The 22,497-nt window shown below is 46.6% G+C and overlaps 1 protein-coding gene across 5 annotated transcripts in view; it reads left to right on the forward strand.

Annotated features, from left to right (window-relative positions):
• LOC106585524 (adhesion G-protein coupled receptor D1) overlaps positions 1-22,497 on the forward strand; it is a 70,228-nt gene that overhangs the window by 32,246 nt on the left and 15,485 nt on the right. For all 5 annotated transcript variants that reach the window (XM_014171828.2, XM_014171830.2, XM_014171827.2 and 2 more), the window contains 2 exons: positions 8,655-8,728; positions 11,060-11,183. In XM_014171828.2, coding sequence (XP_014027303.1) covers positions 8,655-8,728; positions 11,060-11,183 — 198 coding nt within the window. The remainder of the gene's footprint in view (positions 1-8,654; positions 8,729-11,059; positions 11,184-22,497) is intronic.

Here is a 22,497-nt window from a genome sequence, read left to right on the forward strand (position 1 = left end):
AAGATATTTGGCCACTTTAGTTGTAATACAAACCTTATAAAAACATATAGGCCTATGGGCTAGGCTGCATGAGGTGTGTGACTACGATTAGAACATGTTGCAAAAAACAAGCATTGTTTCTTGCCTTATGCCGGGCATCATTCACAAGTGATAGGCTAATATTGTCACCCATCAGACTATTCTTGATTTTATCTTGTCTTTACATATGCTAAATAATATATCTGTGAAATTCGTTTTGATTTAGAATGGACCATTATCATGCACCTGTCTCGAAACAAGAGCAGGGGAAAAAAAACATGTCGTCTCTGCCCTTAAATAGTGAATGGAGGACGCTTTTCCCGTGGTTCATTTTCATGCCAGCCAGGTAGGCTATACTCCTGTTGTAAAGATAAGCATTGTGCTTAATAGTTGCTTAATATTAGGAAAGTTGAGAAATAAATATTGTAGGCTTAGCCTATAGAAAGCTGATGCGTTCCTCCTCTTTTTAATAGAGGCCATCACTCGGTTTTCTAGCACAAATGTTGCGCAACATGAGCTCATGGGCTGTCTTGAAGTGTTTGATTCGACTTTCGATCACATTTGCATTGATGTCAGAGTGATTAGAGGGACAATAGAGTGCGGAGTACCAGGCAGTTAGCAAGTTTGGTAGACTACTAATGACCATCAGCAGCATCAGAGCTTGGAGAAGCCTAATTACCGTGACTAAACGGTCACATTGAATTTGATTGACTTCATGACTCGTGACCGCTGGTGTGGCAGTAATACGGTCACTGCAACAGCCCTAGGAGACACCTGAAAATAGCTGTGCAGTTGCCTGGTACTCAGCACTCCCCATCCAACCTGACAGAGCTTGAGAGGATCTGCAGAGAGGAATGGGAGAAAATCCCCAAATGTAGGTGTGCCAAGCTTGTAGCATCATACCGAAGAAGACTCGAGGCTGTAATTACTGCCAAAGGTGCTTCAACAAAGTACTGAGCAAAGGGTCTGAATACTTAAGTAAATGTAATATTTCTTTTTTTTGCTTTGTCATTATGTGGTATTGTGTGTAGATTGGTGAGGGGAAAAAAACCATTTAATCCATTTTAGAATAAGGCTGTAACGTAACAAAATGTGGAAAAAGTCAAGGGATCTGAATACTTTCCGAATGCACTGTATATTTAGAAGTTGCATACCTCACACATCACTTTTTGTCTGTAACCATAACCAGAAAAGAGGTAAATATGCTATTACTGGTCTGTTGTGAGCCTGAGGATAGATTCAGCCCAAAAGTGACTGACTATTTTTGGAATTTTTATGTCTTTGGGAGCTGGTGGATATTTCACCTTCCAAACTAGGAGAGAGGGAAACTGCTCAAACAGTATGTGGAAGACCTTTCCCGTCATTGTTCACTCCGCTCTTTACTGTCTGTCTAACTCCACTCCAAAAATGGCCTCCTGTGGCGTGCTTCCACTGCTCAGGGGTAGCTAAATGATTTGTGATTGAGCCTTCTGCTTTCCCAAAGGTTTTAGCCAGCGAGAGGAGAGAGAGAGAGAGACATCTAGTCTGATTAATGTCTCAGAAGGGGAATTGTGTCAGCAGCACTATAGTACTATCAGCTCCCCCACATTTCACCGTCCTGGTCATGGTGCCATGGTAACAACAGGTCTTGTGTATTAGTAACACTGTAGTAGAACAGCAGTCACTTACTGTCAGGTCTCGAACACAACAGTAGACACCGTTGACCATTTACCTCACATGGAAGACGCCTGTTTTATGAGCAGAAAAATAAAAACAATGTCATGAACTCTATTGCTGTGAATGCCTAAAACTATAGGTAATTCATTGACGCTGTCACCAGTCGTAATGATCCATAAGGACTTTGTCTTATGGCTATTAGCATCGGTCACAGGGGAGGCCAAACAGGTCTGAATGGCCAGTGAATCTGGCCTTGCACCTGTACGCTCAGACCCTCACCAAACATCTACTGAGGTCATTTCCTTCCAGAGCTAACTGGCCGTGCCGTATTAGTCCGGTCCAAGGTGACGCCACGCCAGTCAATAGGGTTCTGGGGAGCGGCTCCGATACGGAGTGAAAGTGTTATCGGGTCTCTCGGAGGCCTGTGAGCTTTCTCACGCCATTCTGCACTAGTGCTGATTGGGCCCTGGCTCCAGCTGTGATTTATTAGTCCTGTCCGACGTGGGTCTGGCGTGGGAGGACCAGAGGAGAGGGGGCACTGGGGTCTGTAGTTAAACATTAATACATACATAAAAAACCTGCCCCCCCCCTCCCCATCCCTCTCCCCATTCTCCTCTTCACTCAAGCATCACACTGACGGTATGAGGTGAAGAAATGGAAAGAGTGATTTCACGAGGAATGCCGGTGTTGTTCAGTGTCAAAATTTAAAGGATAGAAAAAAGGTTTTGACAAGCTGGACTTGAGTTTACGGGCTAATAAAGCTGTGTGTTGGAGAGGCGGCAGCGGCTACATGAGAGGGACTGTGGGCAGCGGAGGAATGGAGAGGGAGTAGTGTAGGAGCGGTGGTGGCCGCTGTCTCTCCCAGAATTGACCCACACATTCATAGTGTACTACAGCAGGCCCTTTTAGCAGGTACTGGAATGAAAGGGCTAGAATGAATGTTCTATTTCATATTGACTTTGTTTTATATATCTTGCTTTTGCCTTATAATTGATCACATTTTTATCCATCTACTGTATGACGTTTTAAAACAAAAGGGGATGAGATAATGAGGGAGTGTTTCTTTGGAGGGGAGAGCAGGCTAGTGATTGCAAGTCTAGTAGACTTTCAGGAGCTTCCAAGTAAGGCTGGAATGCTGAATAACTGTGGATTAATTAATCAAGAACTGGGAAAATATACCCACCAAAACCTTTAGGAACCCTGATACCCAATATTTTTTAAACAAGTAAGCCAAAGCTGCTATCAGTTGTCTCTGCCACTATAATAAGCAGTCTTTATTGCCAGAGTATTTTTATAACTCAGTACACACCCAATCCAAACCCTGTGGGTGAGTATCTATCTATCTATCTATCTATCTATCTATCTATCTATCTATCTATCTATCTATCTATCTATCTATCTATCTATCTATCTATCTATCTATCTATCTATCTATCTATCTATCTATCTATCTATCTATCTATCTATCTATCTATCTATCTATCTATCTATCTATCTATCTATCTATCTATCTATCTATCTATCTATCTATCTATCTATCTATCTATCTATCTATCTATCTATCTATCTATCTATCTATCTATCTATCTATCTATCTATCTATCTATCTATCTGTCTATCTATCTATCTATCTATCTATCTATCTATCTATCTATCTATCTATCTATCTATCTATCTATCTATCTATCTATCTATCTATCTATCTATCTATCTATCTATCTATCTATCTATCTATCTGTCTATCTATCTATCTATCTATCTATCTATCTATCTATCTATCTATCTATCTATCTATCTATCTATCTATCTATCTATCTATCTATCTATCTATCTATCTATCTATCTATCTATCTATCTATCTATCTATCTATCTATCTATCTATCTATCTATCTATCTATCTATCTATCTATCTATCTATCTATCTATCTATCTATCTATCTATCTATCTATCTATCTATCTATCTATCTATCTATCTATCTATCTATCTATCTATCTATCTATCTATCTATCTATCTATCTATCTATCTATCTATCTATCTATCTATCTATCTATCTATCTATCTATCTATCTATCTATCTATCTATCTATCTATCTATCTATCTATCTATCTATCTCACCAACTTACACATTTGGGCCAGCTCGCTGATCAATCGCAGATGGAGGTCTGGCCATTGCTATCCTTCTCTTGCCAGGAGCTTTGCATTAAGGGTCTCTCTCTCTCCCCCGCCTCACTTTCTTTCTCCCTTGCTCTGTTCCCCTTTCCCAGAGTTACTCAGATGGGACTTCCTTTCAATTTCCTGGTGCAAAAGAGAAAGTGATGGTTTGGCACATACTGTTAAGTAACATTACCCCATATTCACACAACTTGTCATTTGTAAAAGTAAAGCTTGTTAGAATCCAATTCCTAGTATCTTGAGACACTTGCTAGAAATTCAACAACGTGCCATAATATTTTGCAACCAAGGATATTTCAATATAACTTGAGTGATCTTGTTAGACTTCCAGATCTCGGCATCCCGCCCTATCAAAATAAAATGGCAACTTCACTTTTCTTCACACCCTTCACACTTATCAACACTTACATAGTTGTTTTGTGTGTCTACCTTAGAGGCTCAGCCCAGACCACAGCTGCAAGCCTTACATTTCCCCTGACATCATGACCTCACTCTGCTCTGTGCCAGTTGTGTTGTCCAGTGCTGCTCAGATGGATTCTCCACATGCTCTAAATTAGTTGGTGTGTCTGTCACCATGGACCTTCATAGCAACATTACCTGTTCATTAAGCCCAAACTGTGCTGGGGTTAGCTTAGACCAATCATTTTAAAGTGGGTCCCAGTCTGAAAGGATCTCATATCAGATCTCAGATCAGTGATGTGTCACTGTGATACTAACCTGCTATGCTGTGGTCCATTTGGCCTGCTGGACTGGATAGTGTTTCACTACACCTCTGTGTGCCTGTCCCAGAGATAAAGTGTTTCCTTTTATGGCTAATTTCAGCTACTAAATGTTTCTGTGGAGATATGCATATGTTTGCATTTTCTACATGTTATTTAGTGGAACCAGACACAGAGTTCTGTCTCCTGATTAATCAAACAATAAGGCAACAAAGGAAATGAATTCATGTTTTTCAGTGGAATGGTGTCACTGATGCAGACAGTCGTGCTGTTAGACTAATTTTCAGTGGTGAAGACTGCATCTGTCCCACACCACACACCTCAGAGTAATCCTACATTATACCCTGTCTTTCCATGTCCTCAGTAAGAATGCTACAGTATGTCGGGAAATCGAAAATATATGTTTTGTGCGGGTGGGCTAGCTGTTAATGATAAGCTTATGCCACTCATCCCCGCGGCACAACACTCCCTCCGAATCTCCCCCAAATGTTGTTATGCAACACGCTGCCACATCATAGGCATGCAGTCATGTCATGATAGGCACTGGTCTCTCATTGATTGAGATGTAGTGGGTTGACAGACACAGTGAAGGCACTGACTGCTTACTTCACGACTGATTCAATGGTCACTTTGTCACTCATTCTCTGCCTCCCTCTGGCAGTCAGTCTCTCATTCTCTTCCTCTTTCCCTCAATCCACCGTTTTTTCCCTCTGACTGTCTCTCTGTCTCTGTCTTTCTCTCTGTTGTCTGCTCTCTGTCTCTTCCTCATATGAGGTTTGAAGTGATTTCCAAGGCTCATTTTGCTGGCCCTCTGTTGTTAATAAAGTGCTGGAGCGGAGCTCTCTTCCCTGGCAGACAGTGAGGCCGCAGGGCACCAGGGAGAGACGGAGAGGCCGCAGGGCACCAGGGAGAGACGGGGAGGGAGCAGGGCACCAGGGAGAGACGGGGAGGGAGCAGGGCACCAGGGAGAGACGGGGAGGGAGCAGGGCACCAGGGAGAGACGGGGAGGGAGCAGGGCACCAGGGAGAGACGGGGAGGGAGCAGGGCACCAGGGAGAGACGGGGAGGGAGCAGGGCACCAGGGAGAGACGGGGAGGGCGCAGGGCACCAGGGAGAGACGGGGAGGGAGCAGGGCACCAGGGAGAGACGGGGAGGGAGCAGGGCACCAGGGAGAGATGGGGAGGGAGCAGGGAGACGGGGAGGGAGCAGGGCACCAGGGAGAGACGGGGAGGGAGCAGGGAGAGACGGGGAGGGAGCAGGGCACCAGGGAGAGACGGGGAGGGAGCAGGGAGAGACGGGGAGGGAGCAGGGCACCAGGGAGAGACGGGGAGGGAGCAGGGAGACGGGGAGGGAGCAGGGCACCGGGAGAGACGGGGAGGGAGCAGGGCACCAGGGAGAGACGGGGAGGGAGCAGGGAGAGACGGGGAGGGAGCAGGGCACCAGGGAGAGACGGGGAGGGAGCAGGGCACCAGGGAGAGACGGGGAGGGAGCAGGGCACCAGGGAGAGACGGGGAGGGAGCAGGGCACCAGGGAGAGACGGGGAGGGAGCAGGGCACCAGGGAGAGACGGGGAGGGAGCAGGGAGAGACGGGGAGGGAACAGGGCGCCAGGGAGAGACGGGGAGGGAGCAGGGCACCAGGGAGAGATGGGGAGGGAGCAGGGAGACGGGGAGGGAGCAGGGCACCAGGAGAGACGGGGAGGGAGCAGGGAGAGACGGGGAGGGAGCAGGGAGAGACGGGGAGGGAACAGGGCGCCAGGGAGAGACGGGGAGGGAGCAGGGAGACGGGGAGGGAGCAGGGCACCAGGGAGAGATGGGGAGGGAGCAGGGAGACGGGGAGGGAGCAGGGCACCAGGAGAGACGGGGAGGGAGCAGGGAGAGACGGGGAGGGAGCAGGGCACCAGGGAGAGACGGGGAGGGAACAGGGCGCCAGGGAGAGACGGGGAGGGAGCAGGGCACCAGGGAGAGACGGGGAGGGAGCAGGGCACCAGGGAGAGACGGGGAGGGAGCAGGGAGACGGGGAGGGAGCAGGGCACCAGGGAGAGATGGGGAGGGAGCAGTGGCAGGCACACAGACCAGATCACATCTCTCTCTCTCTCTGCATTCTAAATACAGGGGAGAGACTCTCAGCTTCACATCACTCGCTCATTCCCCATGGGCTCAGAAATGATATGGGCTCAGAAACGCCCCACTGGATATGTCACAACAACCACTGTGTCACCACGGAGACATTGTGGCTGAATAATACCACTTCTCACATCTGCGACTGTCCATTTTGTCAGTGTGCTCTTCAACATGTGTCTGGTCGGAGTGTGTAACATTTTCCCTCTCTGTATTCACTCAATATGGAAAATGAGTCCTCCGTCCCCTCTGTAACATAATAGCATCATCAAAGTTTCAGCGATAGTAGAGAACAAATGTTCCAGAGTAAAGGGATGCCTGATGGCAGTGTGTAATTGTTCTTTCTCTTCCTGGGCTGTGAATGGATCCTAGTTGTACCTCACTCTCCCATCTGCTTCTATTTACTCCTGACAAGAACCAGTGAGTTATTAAACCCCATATGCCCTGTAAACTCACCCAGAGGGTCTTTAGCACCTTGTCAAAGACAGACGTTGCCCATGCTGATGGGGTGCATGTGTGCTGCTCTATGGAACACACTGTCCTATCTGTACATATCCCTAGCGCAATGTTTAGGTGAGCAACACACTGAATTTGGGCCATATCTAACATAATATTAAGCAGACAGCCTATGGTAGGGCCAGGAAACAGACACATGCACAAGACATCGAGCCTCACTGTCAGCTTCACTCTCCCTCTCACTCACTTTTTCCAGAAGGTCCATCTCAACATACTCTGATATAATTTCTCCATTAAGGCCCAGGGAATAAGGAGAGGTGGGTCTGCTGTAGATGTTACACCACGCCAGCCTATGAAAGTTTTGCTTTGTGTTGAGGAAAGATTGGACAGAGTGTTAAGTTGAACCTGAAACCATGGCCAGGCCCTAATTACCACATTCCTACTCCTTCAACCATTAGCTCACTGTCTCTGGGGACTCCAAATTTGATTTAAGGAATTACATGGAAAAAGTGAGTTATAATAAAATAAAATGCTTTAAGACAGTAAGGAGTCTCACACAATACAATAATCACCTTTGCTGTGCGGCTGAGCCGTTGTTAAGCTCTAGCTAGTTACTCTGATGTCTTCTTTAGATGTTTATTGTGTTCTCAGCACGAGTGGAGAGAGCATTGTTATTTGATTTCACAAAACAAAAAGCAAATAGGTGGTTCATTCTTCCAAATTCAAAAGAGATTGCTATTTTTGGAGCGCATTGAGCCAGCTCTAATGGTCTTGTTAAGCTTATGGATGAAGGGGAAGCCAACTGGAGTCACGGAAAGCCAGCTGGAGAGAGCTGCTCATTTCCAAAGGGTTCCATACCACTGTCATGATGATTACAGTAACATGCATTTTCCTAACAGGTTGCTCTGGGTTATGGGGGTAAACAAACACTAGTGTGGCCATCACACAGACTACTAATACAATCAAGTCAATTATTTTCTATTTAACCTTTATTTTACCCGGTTGTCCCATTGATAAAACAACCATTTATTCAAGGAAGATCTTGAATTGTGTTTCTTCAAGTTAATTTCTGTTTAGAAATATAAGATGAGGTCTTCTTTGGCATTATATTGTGATGAGAAAATTGCCACAGGGATATCAAAATGTCACATGCCTACGCTCTTAGGGGGGGGAAAAAGGTTCTATCTAGAACCAAAAAGTCCACAAAGAACCACTTTTGGTTTCATGTAGAACCCTTTCCACAGAGGGTTTTATATGGAACACAAAAAATTCTACCTGGAACCAACCTTCTGGGCAGAACTTGGTTTCCACGTCATTCCAATGAAATTATGTTGAATCAACATTTGTGGTTAGTGGGAAAAGGGTTCTACCTGGAACCAAAAGGGTAATCCTATGGGGACAGCCACATAACCCTTATAGAACCCTTGTTTCTAAGTGTACCTCACAATAGAGGTTTGGGAAGTAGCCTAGAGCGGTAACCGTGAAATTATGACCTTGCTTTCTTTTTTCAGAACAGGGATCAGCAGGGTCAAGCCTTAAACCAGAGCAACAAAGTGTTCCTCTACTGTGCCTTCCTCGACTACAGGTTGGTTTACATATTCACACTAAGATATGGCTAGAGCTATGTTAATGAAATTGTGACGTAACAGTACGGTATGTGGATATTAGGGAGTTAGGAATCCCAAGGAGAAGATTGTGTTGCCATAGGCTAAATGTATAAGGAGCTTTACTATAATGTGTCCTATAAATAGGAAAACATATAGTCTAGTCTTGAGTATGAATCATAATCATATACATTACATCCATGATGCACAGAATCAATAGATTTGGCACAGTATATCTTGAAAGGGGGTGCAGCAACCTTCTGTAAAAACACTGACATTTGATTTAAAAACTATAAATCATTGTGAATTGTTAGTGTTTTATTTAGACTCATAATGCTTACTCTCCCCTTCCCCTTGTGCTTCATGAAAAACATTGAAATACTTAACAGCCCTCTTAAAAATGAAATTCAGCAAAACATATGTGTTTATGGGCCTCCCACATAACCTTTATACTTAAAATATAATCAGGCTTAGGGAGTGTGGATTGTAGATTTATCTTTACTGTTATGGTGACGTCTATATGTCACTGTGTGTGTCTCTGTCCTCTACCTGACTGGCTGTCTCCTGTGTCTCTGTCCTCTACCTGACTGGCTGTCTCCTGTGTCTCTGTCCTCTACCTGACTGGCTGTCTCCTGTGTTTCTGTCCTCTATCTGACTGGCTGTCTCCTGTGTCTCTGTCCTCTACCTGACTGGCTGTCTCCTGTGTCTCTGTCCTCTACTGGCTGTCTCCTGTGTCTCTGTCCTCTACCTGACTGGCTGTCTCCTGTGTCTCTGTCCTCTATCTGACTGGCTGTCTCCTGTGTCTCTGTCCTCTACCTGACTGGCTGTCTCCTGTGTCTCTGTCCTCTACCTGACTGGCTGTCTCCTGTGTCTCTGTCCTCTATCTGACTGGCTGTCTCCTGTGTCTCTGTCCTCTATCTGACTGGCTGTCTCCTGTGTCTCTGTCCTCTACCTGACTGGCTGTCTCCTGTGTCTCTGTCCTCTACCTGACTGGCTGTCTCCTGTGTCTCTGTCCTCTATCTGACTGGCTGTCTCCTGTGTCTCTGTCCTCTATCTGACTGGCTGTCTCCTGTGTCTCTGTCCTCTACTGGCTGTCTCCTGTGTCTCTGTCCTCTACCTGACTGGCTGTCTCCTGTGTCTCTGTCCTCTACTGGCTGTCTCCTGTGTCTCTGTCCTCTACTGGCTGTCTCCTGTGTCTCTGTCCTCTATCTGACTGGCTGTCTCCTGTGTCTCTGTCCTCTATCTGACTGGCTGTCTCCTGTGTCTCTGTCCTCTACCTGACTGGCTGTCTCCTGTGTCTCTGTCCTCTACCTGACTGGCTGTCTCCTGTGTCTCTGTCCTCTACTGGCTGTCTCCTGTGTCTCTGTCCTCTACTGGCTGTCTCCTGTGTCTCTGTCCTCTACCTGACTGGCTGTCTCCTGTGTCTCTGTCCTCTATCTGACTGGCTGTCTCCTGTGTCTCTGTCCTCTACCTGACTGGCTGTCTCCTGTGTCTCTGTCCTCTACTGGCTGTCTCCTGTGTCTCTGTCCTCTACCTGACTGGCTGTCTCCTGTGTCTCTGTCCTCTATCTGACTGGCTGTCTCCTGTGTCTCTGTCCTCTACTGGCTGTCTCCTGTGTCTCTGTCCTCTACCTGACTGGCTGTCTCCTGTGTCTCTGTCCTCTATCTGACTGGCTGTCTCCTGTGTCTCTGTCCTCTACCTGACTGGCTGTCTCCTGTGTCTCTGTCCTCTACCTGACTGGCTGTCTCCTGTGTCTCTGTCCTCTATCTGACTGGCTGTCTCCTGTGTCTCTGTCCTCTATCTGACTGGCTGTCTCCTGTGTCTCTGTCCTCTACCTGACTGGCTGTCTCCTGTGTCTCTGTCCTCTACCTGACTGGCTGTCTCCTGTGTCTCTGTCCTCTACCTGACTGGCTGTCTCCTGTGTCTCTGTCCTCTACCTGACTGGCTGTCTCCTGTGTCTCTGTCCTCTACCTGACTGGCTGTCTCCTGTGTCTCTGTCCTCTACCTGACTGGCTGTCTCCTGTGTCTCTGTCCTCTACTGGCTGTCTCCTGTGTCGCCGTCCTCTACCTGACTGGCTGTTTCCTGTGTCTCTGTCCTCTACCTGACTGGCTGTCTCCTGTGTCTCTGTCCTCTACCTGACTGGCTGTCTCCTGTGTCTCTGTCCTCTACCTGACTGGCTGTCTCCTGTGTCTCTGTCTGTCTGTCTGTCTGTCTGTCTGTCTGTCTGTCTGTCTGTCTGTCTGTCTGTCTGTCTGTCTGTCTGTCTGTCTGTCTGTCTGTCTGTCTGTCTGTCTGTCTGTCTGTCTGTCAGTTCAAAGGAGGGTGTTTGGTCCAATGAGGGCTGTGTGCGGTCCGAAGGGAACATGTCCTACTCGGTGTGTCTGTGTAATCATCTCACCAACTTCGCCATCCTCATGCAGGTGGTGCCCATGGAGGTAAGATCCCATCTCCTCTCCTCCACAACATGTCCCATGCAGACACTCGCTGTGTGTGTGTCCCTCTTTGTTCTTGTTTATCCATCAGTTCACCACAGTATGGGATTTATGTGTATTTGGACAGGGGTCTGTGGTTCACCACACAGTATCTTCCCCCTCCCCTTCCAGAGGTCCTGGTTCTGTTAGAGTTTTCAGCATTCCTCTCCTGTAGGTCATTTACAGGTCCAGAGTAATAATGTTGGTTTCACTTGTGCTTTAATAGGACATTGGTGCGGACTACCATAATGAGGTGTGGTCCTTTGGGCCTTGACATGAGGCAACGGTCCATGCTTCAAAAACCATCTATTCCCACAGTCTGTCTGGCTCAGGGATTCTCGTTCTATACCCTCTTTGTAATAGATATACAAACTACTGAACGAATTACATGTCAATATTATACCATGAAGGCCACAGTCTCCTTCTTGTTGTAAACCTGTACCCCAAACTTTTAAAGAAGCTCCTTCCAGATCACATCACAGTTTATCACCATTAGTGCATTGTTTTCTGCTAAATGAAAAAAATCTAACATGTTCCAGGCAAGTGAAGCAAGGTCTTTAACCCTCTGTTATCAAAAGGCCAGGAGCCTCATTTATCAATAATGCGTAGGCACAAATCTGTGCGTAAACCATGCGTGGGATCATTTCCACACAAGGTGTGAAATGTATCAATATGAGCGTTTGTTTGAGAGCTTGCATAAATGTATGCACAGCCATGACCATGCATACACAGTGCCACGTGGTGGAATAAGGGTACTGCTTGTCAAGCTTTGAATGGGGAAAATATGTTGAAAATGTGTGACATTGTGAGAGTAATAATTACATAATTCTTTCAATGTCATTGTATTTCCATTGTGAATTCATGCAACATATCTTGACAGGCTATATCATATATAGTCATTCGACCACATCAGTGCATTTGTTACAATAATATCCCATATAAAGTACAGTCATTTGTTAAATTAGAGGCACATGTGTAAGTGAAAGCATTGTTGAAATACTGGAAAAGATTGAGATAATGGGGAGAGATAATGGCACATTTAATGAGAGATGGCTGATCTTGCTCTGTTGGAAGATTTGGCACATGCTGCATTTCGCAGAGAGAAGGTTTTTAGCTATAGGTGGGGACTTTTTTTAAAGAAAGTACAGATTGGCTCGTCAGATATCGTTTCCCAAAAACAATCTTATTGGATTTTTGCGTGGATTTTAAGGCAAGTCGTCCAGGTCCTGAGGCAGCAAAGCATCCTCAAACCATCACACTACCACCACCATGCTTGACCGTTGATTTGAGGTTCTTACTGTGGAATGCAGTGTTTGGTTTTCGCTAAGCATAATCAAATCTTATTTGTCACATACACATGGTTAGCAGATGTTAATGCGAGTGTAGCGAAATGCTTGTGCTTCTAGTTCCGACCTTGCAGTAATATCTAACAAGTAATCTAACAATTCCACAACAACTTCCTTATACACATAAGTGTAATGGAATGAATATGTACATAAAAATATATGAATGAGTGATGGCCGAACGGCATAGGCAAGATGCAATAGATGGTATAGAGTACAGTATATATACTGCTCAAAAAAATAAAGGGAACACTTAAACAACACATCCTAGATCTGAATGAAAGAAATAATCTTATTAAATACTTATTTCTTTACATAGTTGAATGTGCTGACAACAAAAAATCACACAAAAATAATCAATGGAAATCCAATTTATCAACCCATGGAGGTCTGGATTTGGAGTCACACTCAAAATTAAAGTGGAAAACCCCACTACAGGCTGATCCAACTTTGATGTAATGTCCTTAAAACAAGTAAAAATGAGGCTCAGTAGTGTGTGTAGCCTCCACGTGCCTGTATGACCTCCCTACAACGCCTGGGCATGCTCCTGATGAGGTGGCAGATGGTCTCCTGAGGGATCTCCTCCCAGACCTGGACTAAAGCATCCGCCAACTCCTGGACAGTCTGTGGAGCAACGTGGCGTTGGTGGATGGAGCGAGACATGATGTCCCAGATGTGCTCAATTGGATTCAGGTCTGGGGAACGGGCGGGCCAGTCCATAGCATCAATGCCTTCCTCTTGCAGGAACTGCTGACACACTCCAGCCACATGAGGTCTAGCATTGTCTTGCATTAGGACGAACCCAGGGTCAACCGCACCAGCATATGGTCTCACAAGGGGTCTGAGGATCTCATCGCGGTACCTAATGGCAGTCAGGCTACCTCTGGCGAGCACATGGAGGGCTGTGCAGCCCCCCAAAGAAATGCCACCCCACACCATGACTGACCCACCGCCAAACCGGTCATGCTGGTGGATGTTGCAGGCAGCAGAACATTCTCCACGGCGTCTCCAGACTCTGTCACGTCTGTCACGTGCTCAGTGTGAACCTGCTTTCATCTGTGAAGAGCACAGGGCGCCAGTGGCGAATTTGCCAATGTTGGTGTTCTCTGGCAAATGCCAAACGTCCTGCACGGTGTTGGGCTGTAAGCACAACCCCCACCTGTGGACGTCGGGCCCTCATACCACCCTCATGGAGTCTGTTTCTGACCGTTTAAGCAGACACATGCACATTTGTGGCCTGCTGGAGGTCATTTTGCAGGGCTCTGGCAGTGCTCCTCCTGCTCCTGCTTGCACAAAGGCGGAGGTAGCGGTCCTGCTGCTGAGTTGTTGCCCTCCTACGGCCTCCTCCACATCCCCTGATGTACTGGCCTGTCTCCTGGTAGCGCCTCCATGCTCTGGACACTACGCTGACAGACACAGCAAACCTTCTTGCCACAGCTCGCATTGATGTGCCATCCTGGATGAGCTGCACTACCTGAGCCACTTGTGTGGGTTGTAGACTCCGTCTCATGCTACCACTAGAGTGAAAGCACCGCCAGCATTCAAAAGTGACCAAAACATCAGCCAGGGAGCATAGGAACTGAGAAGTGGTCTGTGGTCCCCACCTGCAGAACCACTCCTTTATTGGGGGTGTCTTGCTAATTGCCTATAATTTCCACCTGTTGTCTATTCCATTTGCACAACAGCATGTGAAATTTATTGTCAATCAGTGTTGCTTCCTAAGTGGACAGTTTGATTTCACAGAAGTGTGATTGACTTGGAGTTACATTGTGTTTAAGTGTTCCCTTTATTTTTTTGAGCAGTGTACATATGAGATGAGTAATGTAGGGTATGTAAACATTATATAAAGTGGCATTGCTTGAAGTGGCTAGTGATACATTTAGTTACATCAAATGGCAAGATGCAGTAGATGGTATAGCTGTCACGGCTGTTCGAAGGAGCGGACCAAAATGCAGCGTGGTCGTAGTTCCACATATTTATTAGACGTGAAACTGAATGCAATACATAAATAACAAACCGTGACGCAGAGAGGAAAACACACTACTCAAAAGATAATAACCCACAAACAGGAAGAGAAAAACCCCTACTTAAAAATGATCTCTAATCAGCTGCCTCCAATTAGAGATCAACCCCAAACAATCCCAACATTGAAATAGACAAACTAGAACTTAAACATAGAAATAGAAAACATAAAACAACCCAAAACACCCCCTGTCGCGCCCTGCTATAGAAAATTACATCTTACTAGGGTCAGGACATGACAGTACCCCCCCCCTCCCCAAAGGTGCAGACTCCGAATGCACACAAAAAACAAACAAGAAAACACAAAGGGAGGGTAGGGTGGGTGACTAATGTCTATGGCGGCGGCTCTGGTTCCGGGTGTAGTACCCCCACCGCCAGCTGATCCCCCGCTTCTGTATGTCGGGAGGAACCAGACCATGGATCGTCACCGGAGGCTTCGGACCGCCAACCGCCGCTGAAGACTCTGGGCTAAAGGCCACCGCTGAAGCCACTGGGCTGCAGACCACCGCTGGAGGCTCCGGGTTGAGGAGCGTCGCTGGAGGCTCTGGACTAGGGATGCGCACTGGAGGTCTGATGCGTGGGACTGGCATAGGTGGTGCCAGACTGGTAACACGCACCTCAGGGAGAGTGTGGGGAGCATGCACAGGACGTACTGGGATATGGAGGCGCACTGGAAGGAGAGTGCGGAGAGCAGGCACAGGACGTACTGGGCTATGGAGGTGCACTGGAGGGAGAGTGCGAGGAGCAGGAAATCAGTCTCACCGGACTGGGCAGGCGCACTGGAGGCCTGATGCGTGGAGCTGGTATAGAAGGCGCCAGACTAGTAACACGCACCTCAGGGCGAGTGTGGGGAGCAGGCACAGGACATACTGGGCTATGGAGGCGCACTGGAAGGAGAGTGCGGGGAGCAGGCACAGGACGTACTGGGCTATGGAGGCGCACTGGAGGGAGAGTGCGAGGAGCAGGAATCGGTCTCACTGGACTGGGGAGACGCACTAAGGGCCGAGTGCTCACAGCAGGCACTGGCTGTACCGGGTTATGGATGCGCACTGGAGGAAGAGTGCGAGGTGCAGGAACAGGACACCTCGGACTGGGCAGGCGCACTGGAGGCCTGATGCGTGGGGCTGGCATAGGAGGTGCCAGACTATTAACACGCACCTCAGGGCGAGTGCCGGGGAGCAGGAACAGGACACCCCGGACTGGGCAGGCGCACTGGAGGCCGGGTACGTGGGGCAGGCACAGGATATACTGGGCCATGGAGGCGCACTGGAGATCTCGACCGTAGAGCTGGCATAACCCGTTCTGGCTGGATGCTCAACCTAGCTCGACTAATGCAGGGCACAGATCGCACCGGCCTGTGAATGCGCACTGGCGATACAGTGCACATCACCGCATAGCTCGGTGCTTTCCTCGTCACCCGCTCCCCACGGTAAGCACGGGGAGTTGGCTCAGGTCTCCACCCTGACTCTGCCAAACTTCCCATGTGCCCCCCCAAAATATTTTTGGGGAATGCCTCGTGCTTCCTTCGTTGCTTTGCCTGTTGATCTCGTCGCTGTACTTCCCTCGCTGCTTCCACCTGTTCCCATGGGAGGCGATCCATTCCGGCCTGGGTTTCCTCCCACGTCCAGGATCCTTTTCCCTCCAGTATGTCCTCCCAAATCCATTTCTCCTGCTGCTCCATTCCACGCTGCTTGGTCCTTTTATGGTGGGTTATTCTGTCACAGCTGTTCGAAGGAGCGGACCAAAATGCAGCGTGTTCGTAGTTCCACATATTTATTAGACGTGAAACTGAATGCAATACATAAATAACTTGAAAAAACAACAAACCGTGACGCAGAGAGGAAAACACACTACTCAAAAGATAATAACCCACAAACAGGAAGAGAAAAGCCCCTACTTAAATATGATCTCTAATCAGAGGCAATGAGGATCAGCTGCCTCCAATTAGAGATCAATCCCAACACAGAAATAGACAAACTAGAACCTAAACATAGAAATAGAAAACATAGAACAACCCAAAACACCCCCTGTCACGCCCTGCCCTACTCTACTATAGAAAATGACATCTTACTAGGGTCAGGACGTGACAATAGCGTACAGTATATACATATGAGATGATTAATGTAGGGTATGTAAACATTATATAAAGTGGCATTGTTTAAAGTGGCTAGTGATAAATTGATTACATCAATTTTTCCATTATTAAAGTGGCTAGAGTTGAGTCAGTATGTTGTCAGCAGCCACTCAATGTTAGTGATGGCTGTTTAACAGTCTGATGGCCTTGAGATAGAAGCTGTTTTTCAGTCTCTTGGTCCCCGCTTTGATGCACCTGTACTGACCTTGCCTTCTGGATGATAGCGGGGTGCGGCCTGTCAGGAAGTCCGGGACCCAGTTGCACAGGGCGGGGTCGAGACCCAGGGTCTCAAGCTTAATGACGAGTTTGGAGGGTACTATGGTGTTAAATGCTGAGCTGTAATCGATGAACAGCATTCTTACATAGGTATTCCTCTTGTCCAGATGGGTTAGGGCAGTGTGCAGTGTGATGGCGATTGCGTCGTCTGTGGACCTATTGGGGCGGTAAGCAAATTGGAGTGGGTCTAGGGTGTCAGGTAGGGTGGCGGTGATATGATCCTTGACTAGTCTCTCAAAGCACTTCATGATGACGGAAGTGAGTGCTACAGGGCGGTAGTCATTTAGCTCAGTTACCTTAGCTTTCTTGGGAACAGGAACAATGGTGGCCCTCTTGAAGCATGTGGAAACTCTAGGAACTCTAGGAAGAATGTTCTATGGACAGATGATTCAAAAGTGTGAGTTTTTGGACGACATGGGTCCCATTATGCCTGGCGAAGACCAAACCCTGCATTCCACAGTGAGAACCTCATACCAACGGTCAAGCATGATGGTAACATTAGTAGTGTGATGGTTTGAGGATGCTTTGCTGCCTCAGAACATGGACGACTTTCCTTAATATAAGGAACCATGAATTCTGCTCTGTATCAGATAATTCTACAGGAGAAGGGCAGGCTATCTGACTGTGAGCTGAAGCACAGCTGGGTCATGCAGCAAGACAATAATCCAAAACACACAATCAAGTCTACATGAAAATGGCTAAAAAGCAACACATTTGAAGTTTTGGAGTAGCCTAGTCAAAGTCCATACCTAATCCCAATTGAGATGTTGTGGCAGGACTTGAAATGAGCAGTTAATGCTTGAAAACCCACAAATGTTGCTAAGTTACAGCAGTTCGGCATGGAAGAGTGGGACAACATTCCTCCACAGCGATGTGAGAGACTGATCAACAACTACAGGAAGCATTTGGTTGCAGTCATTGCAGCTAAATGTGGCACAACCAGTAAATTGAGTGTAAGGGGGAATTACTTTTTCACACAGGGGCATTGTGTGTTGCATGACTTTGTTAATGAAAAAAATTAAACAAATACGTAATTGTTGTTATTTGTTCACTCAGGTTCCCAACACCTAATATTAGGTTTTGGTTGAAGATTTGATAACAATCTGTATAAAAAAATATGCAAAAGTAGAGATTCGGTCTTGAACACATTAGTAGGGGGCAAATACTTTTTCACAGCACTGTATGTATGTGTGTGGCGTAAGGCTTGTTGTTGTTTTATTTAGCAGATGTTTTTTACAGACATTGAGATTTGATTCTCCATTAACTTTACCGTGCACCTTGTCATTAGGACAGTGGAGCAGTCACAGCGTTCCAGAATATTGATGAGTGGGATGTTCCCATCCAGCTGAGGGATAAAGCTGCTGCCCACTAATTAGGTAGTGACTGGAGGAAAGTATAGCATCAAGGAGACGACTGCTGCAATAGGCCTACATTACAGAGCAGAAAGGACGGTTTTCCTTTTCTATTTTGGCAATCCATTCAAGATGGATGGTTGGTCACCACACTCACAGGGTGAATATTCCTGGGGCCTCATTTATCAATATCTATAATTGCGAACGGGATTTAGAATGTTCATACGCACAAAAAAAGTGTGCTTTATCAAACAATCCCCTACTAGCATCAATCATATACACACTGGTAGTTGATACCATTACCGATTGTTCTCAGTGCTTGTGCATGACCTAGTTGCATTTCGAAACGCACATAATTGACCACATATGGTCAAACCCATCACTTTAAAGCTGGTGGGGAATATACAACGCCGTACCATGAAATACCACCGCGCAACCACAGAAATAGTAGATTTTTTCCAACACTGAAATAGAAGCAGTGCCAGATTGAGTACAACCAAAATGTTTTATTTGGATTGCTCCGTTGTGGTTTGACCTGTAAGAATAAAAACATAGCAACAAAGAGAGGACCATAAGGACAATTCAAGTTGCTTTAGAAATGGCAAATTTTCTTCAAATGATTAGCTAAAACTCACCAATAAGCCACCCATCCTAAACAGCTCCCTCTTGTAGGTGTATAGGCCAACATTGCTGTTCTGCAGAATGAACGACTCGTGCATTCCACCGAGCCAGTTTGCCACCACACTCAGCAGATTATTTGACCCATAACATAACCTATCACCTTCACATTAAGAGTGGAAGTATTTTTTGTTCACATAATTGGACTCGTTTTGGGATGGTGCTTTTATGGCGTTGTGGGTGCCGTCTCTTCTCCCGTTTGTATTTGGGAATTCATTGATAGCAAAAAAAATGCTCTTGACTTAAACCTATTGTGCGATGGTGTATGGAAATTGCATGATACTGTAAATTTTGCCTATGATTTCATCCAAAACATTGGCTCATCGAGGGCTGTGAGATGCCGATGGCAAGCTCCCGCTGAAAGTGACGATTGTCAAAAACACGAGGGCTGATAGCATGTAGGAATGGCATGCGTTTGCCTTTCTAAAGTAGGTGTTAATAGAAGGAACTATGAATTCTGCTCTATATCAGAGAATTCTGAAGGAGAATGTCAGGCCATCTGTCTGTGAGCTGAAGCTGATCACAGTTTAGTCATGCAGCAAGACAATGATCCAAAATAGGCAAGTCTACATGAAAATGGTTAAAAAGCAACACATAAAGTTTTGGAAGTCCAGACCTAATCCCAATTGAGATGTGGCAGGACTTGAAACCAACATTTCATGCTTGAAAAACCACAAATGTCCCTATTTAAAGCAGTTCTGTATGCAATACTTGGCTAAAATTCCTCCATAGCGATGTGAGAGACTGATCAACAACTACAGGAAGCATATGGTTGCAGTCATTGCAGCTAAAGGTGACACAACCAGTTATTGAGTGTAAGGGGGCAATTACTTTAACACTCTGTCCATTCATCGCCATTTACCCATTGTTGTCTTAGCTCTCCTGATCAACACCTCTGATTGCTTTATGCCTCTCTCTAATGTCAGTATGCCTTGCCTACTGCTGTCTTGGCCAGTTCTTATTGTTTTATTTCACTGCAGAGCCCTCAGTCCTGCTCAAAATGCCTTAAATAGCTCTTTTGTCCCACCCCACACACATGCGGAGACCTCACCTGGCTTAACTGGTGCCTCCAGAGATGAAACCTCTCATCGTCACTCAACACCTAGGTTTTTCTCCACTGTACTCACATCCTACCATACCCTTGTCTGTACATTACCATTGAATCTATTCTACCACGCCCAGAAATCTGCTCCTTTTATTCTCTGTCCCCAATGCACTAGACGACCAGTTCTTATAGTCCCTACCGTACCCTTATCCTACTCCTCCGCTGTTCCTCTGGTGATGTAGAGGTTAATCCAGGCCCTGCAGCCCCCAGCACCACTCCCATTCCCCAGGCGCTATCATTTGTTGACTTCTGTAACCGTAAAAGCCTTGGTTTCATGCATGTTAACATCCGAAGCCTCCTCCCTAAGTTTATTTTATTCACTGCTTTAGCACACTCCACCAATCCGGATGTCCTAGCCGTGTCTGAATCCTGGCTTAGGAAGGCCACCAAATATTCTGAAATGTCCATTCCCAACTACAACATTTTCCGCCAAGATAGAACTGCCAAAGGGGGTGGAGTTGCAATCGACTGCAGAGATAGCCTGCAGAGTTCTGTCATGCTATCCAGGTCTGTGCCCAAACAGTTTGAGCTTCTACTTTTAAAAATCCACCTTTCCAGAAATAAGTCTCTCACTGTTGCCACTTGTTATAGACCCCCCCTGAGCCCCCAGATGTGCCCTGGACACCTTATGTGAATTAATTGCCCCCATTTATCTTTATCTTCCTACAATCTAAGATAGATGGCCTCAATCTCACGCAAATTATCATGGAACCTACCAGGTACAACTCTAAATCTGTAAACACGGGCACCCTCATAGATATCATCCTGACCAACCTGCCCTCTAAATACACCTCTGCTGTCCTCAACCAGGCTCTCAGCAACCACTGCCTCATTACCTGCATCCGTAATGGGTCCCCGGTCAAACGACCACCCCTCATCACTGTCAAACGCTCCCTAAAACGATTCAGCGAGCGGGACTTTCTAATCGACCTGGCCCGGGTGTCCTGGAAGAATATTGACCTCATTCTGTCAGTAGTGGATGCCTGGTTATTCTTTAAAAGTGCTTTCCTCACCATCTAAAATAAGCATGCCCCATTCAAACATGTAGAACTAAGAACAGATATAGCCCTTGGTTCACTCCAGACTTGACTGCCCTTGACCAGCACAAAAACATCCTGTGCCGTACTGCATTAGCATCGAATAGCCCCCGCAATATGCAACTTTTCAGGAAGTTAGGAACCACTATACACAGGCAGTTAGGAAAGCAAAGGCTAGCTTTTTCAAACAGAAATTTGCATCCTGTAGCACAAATTCCAAAAAGTTCTGGGACACTGTAAAGTCCATTGGAGAATGGCTGCCCACTGCACTGAGGCTAGGAATGGAGAATGGCTGCCCACTGCACTGAGGCTAGGAAACACTGTCACCACCGATAAATCTATGATAATCGAGAATTTCAATAAGCATTTTTCTACGGCTGGCCACGCTTTCCACCTGGCTACCCCTACCCCGGTCAACAGCTCTGCACCACCCACAGAAACTTGCCCAATCCTCCCACATTTTTCCTTCACCCAAATCCAAATCAAATCAAATGTATTTATATAGCCCTTCTTACATCAGCTGATATCTCAAAGTGCTGTACAGAAACCCAGCCTAAAACCCCAAACAGCAAGCAATGCAGGTGTAGAAGCACGGTGGCTAGGAAAAACTCCCTAGAAAGGCCAAAACCTAGGAAGAAACCTAGAGAAGAACCAGGCTATGAGGGGTGGCCAGTCCTCTTCTGGCTGTGCCGGGTGGAGATTATAACAGCACATGGCCAAGATGTTCAAATGTTCATAAATGACCAGCATTGTCAAATAATAATAATCATAGTAGTTGTCGAGGGTGCAACAAGTCAGTAACACAAGAGTAAGTGTCAGTTGGCTTTTTCATAGCCGATCTTTGAGAGTATCTCTACCGCTCCTGCTGTCTCTAGAGAGTTGAAAACAGCAGGTCTGGGACAGGTAGTACGTCCGGTGAATAGGTCAGGGTTCCAGCAGGTCTGGGACAACAGGTCTGGGACAGGTAGCACGTCCGGTGAACAGGTCAGGGTTCCATAGATGCAGGCAGAACAGTTGGAACTGGAGCAGCAGCACGGCCAGGTGAACTGGGGACAGCAAGGAGTCATCAAGCCAGGTAGTCCTGAGGCATGGTCCTAGGGCTCAGGTCCTCCGAGAGAGAGAAAGAAAGAAAGAGAAAGAGAGAATTAGAGAGAGCATATTTCAATTCACACAGAACACCGGAAAAGACAAGATAAATACTCCAGATGTGACAGACTGACCCATGCCCCCTGACACATAAACTACTGCAGCATAAATACTGGAGGCTGAGACAGGAGGGGTCAGGAGACACTGTGGCCCCATCCGAAGAAACCCCCGGACAGGGCCAATCA

Source organism: Salmo salar, chromosome ssa24, assembly GCF_905237065.1.
Source record: "Salmo salar chromosome ssa24, Ssal_v3.1, whole genome shotgun sequence".
Lineage (NCBI taxonomy): Eukaryota > Metazoa > Chordata > Actinopteri > Salmoniformes > Salmonidae > Salmo > Salmo salar.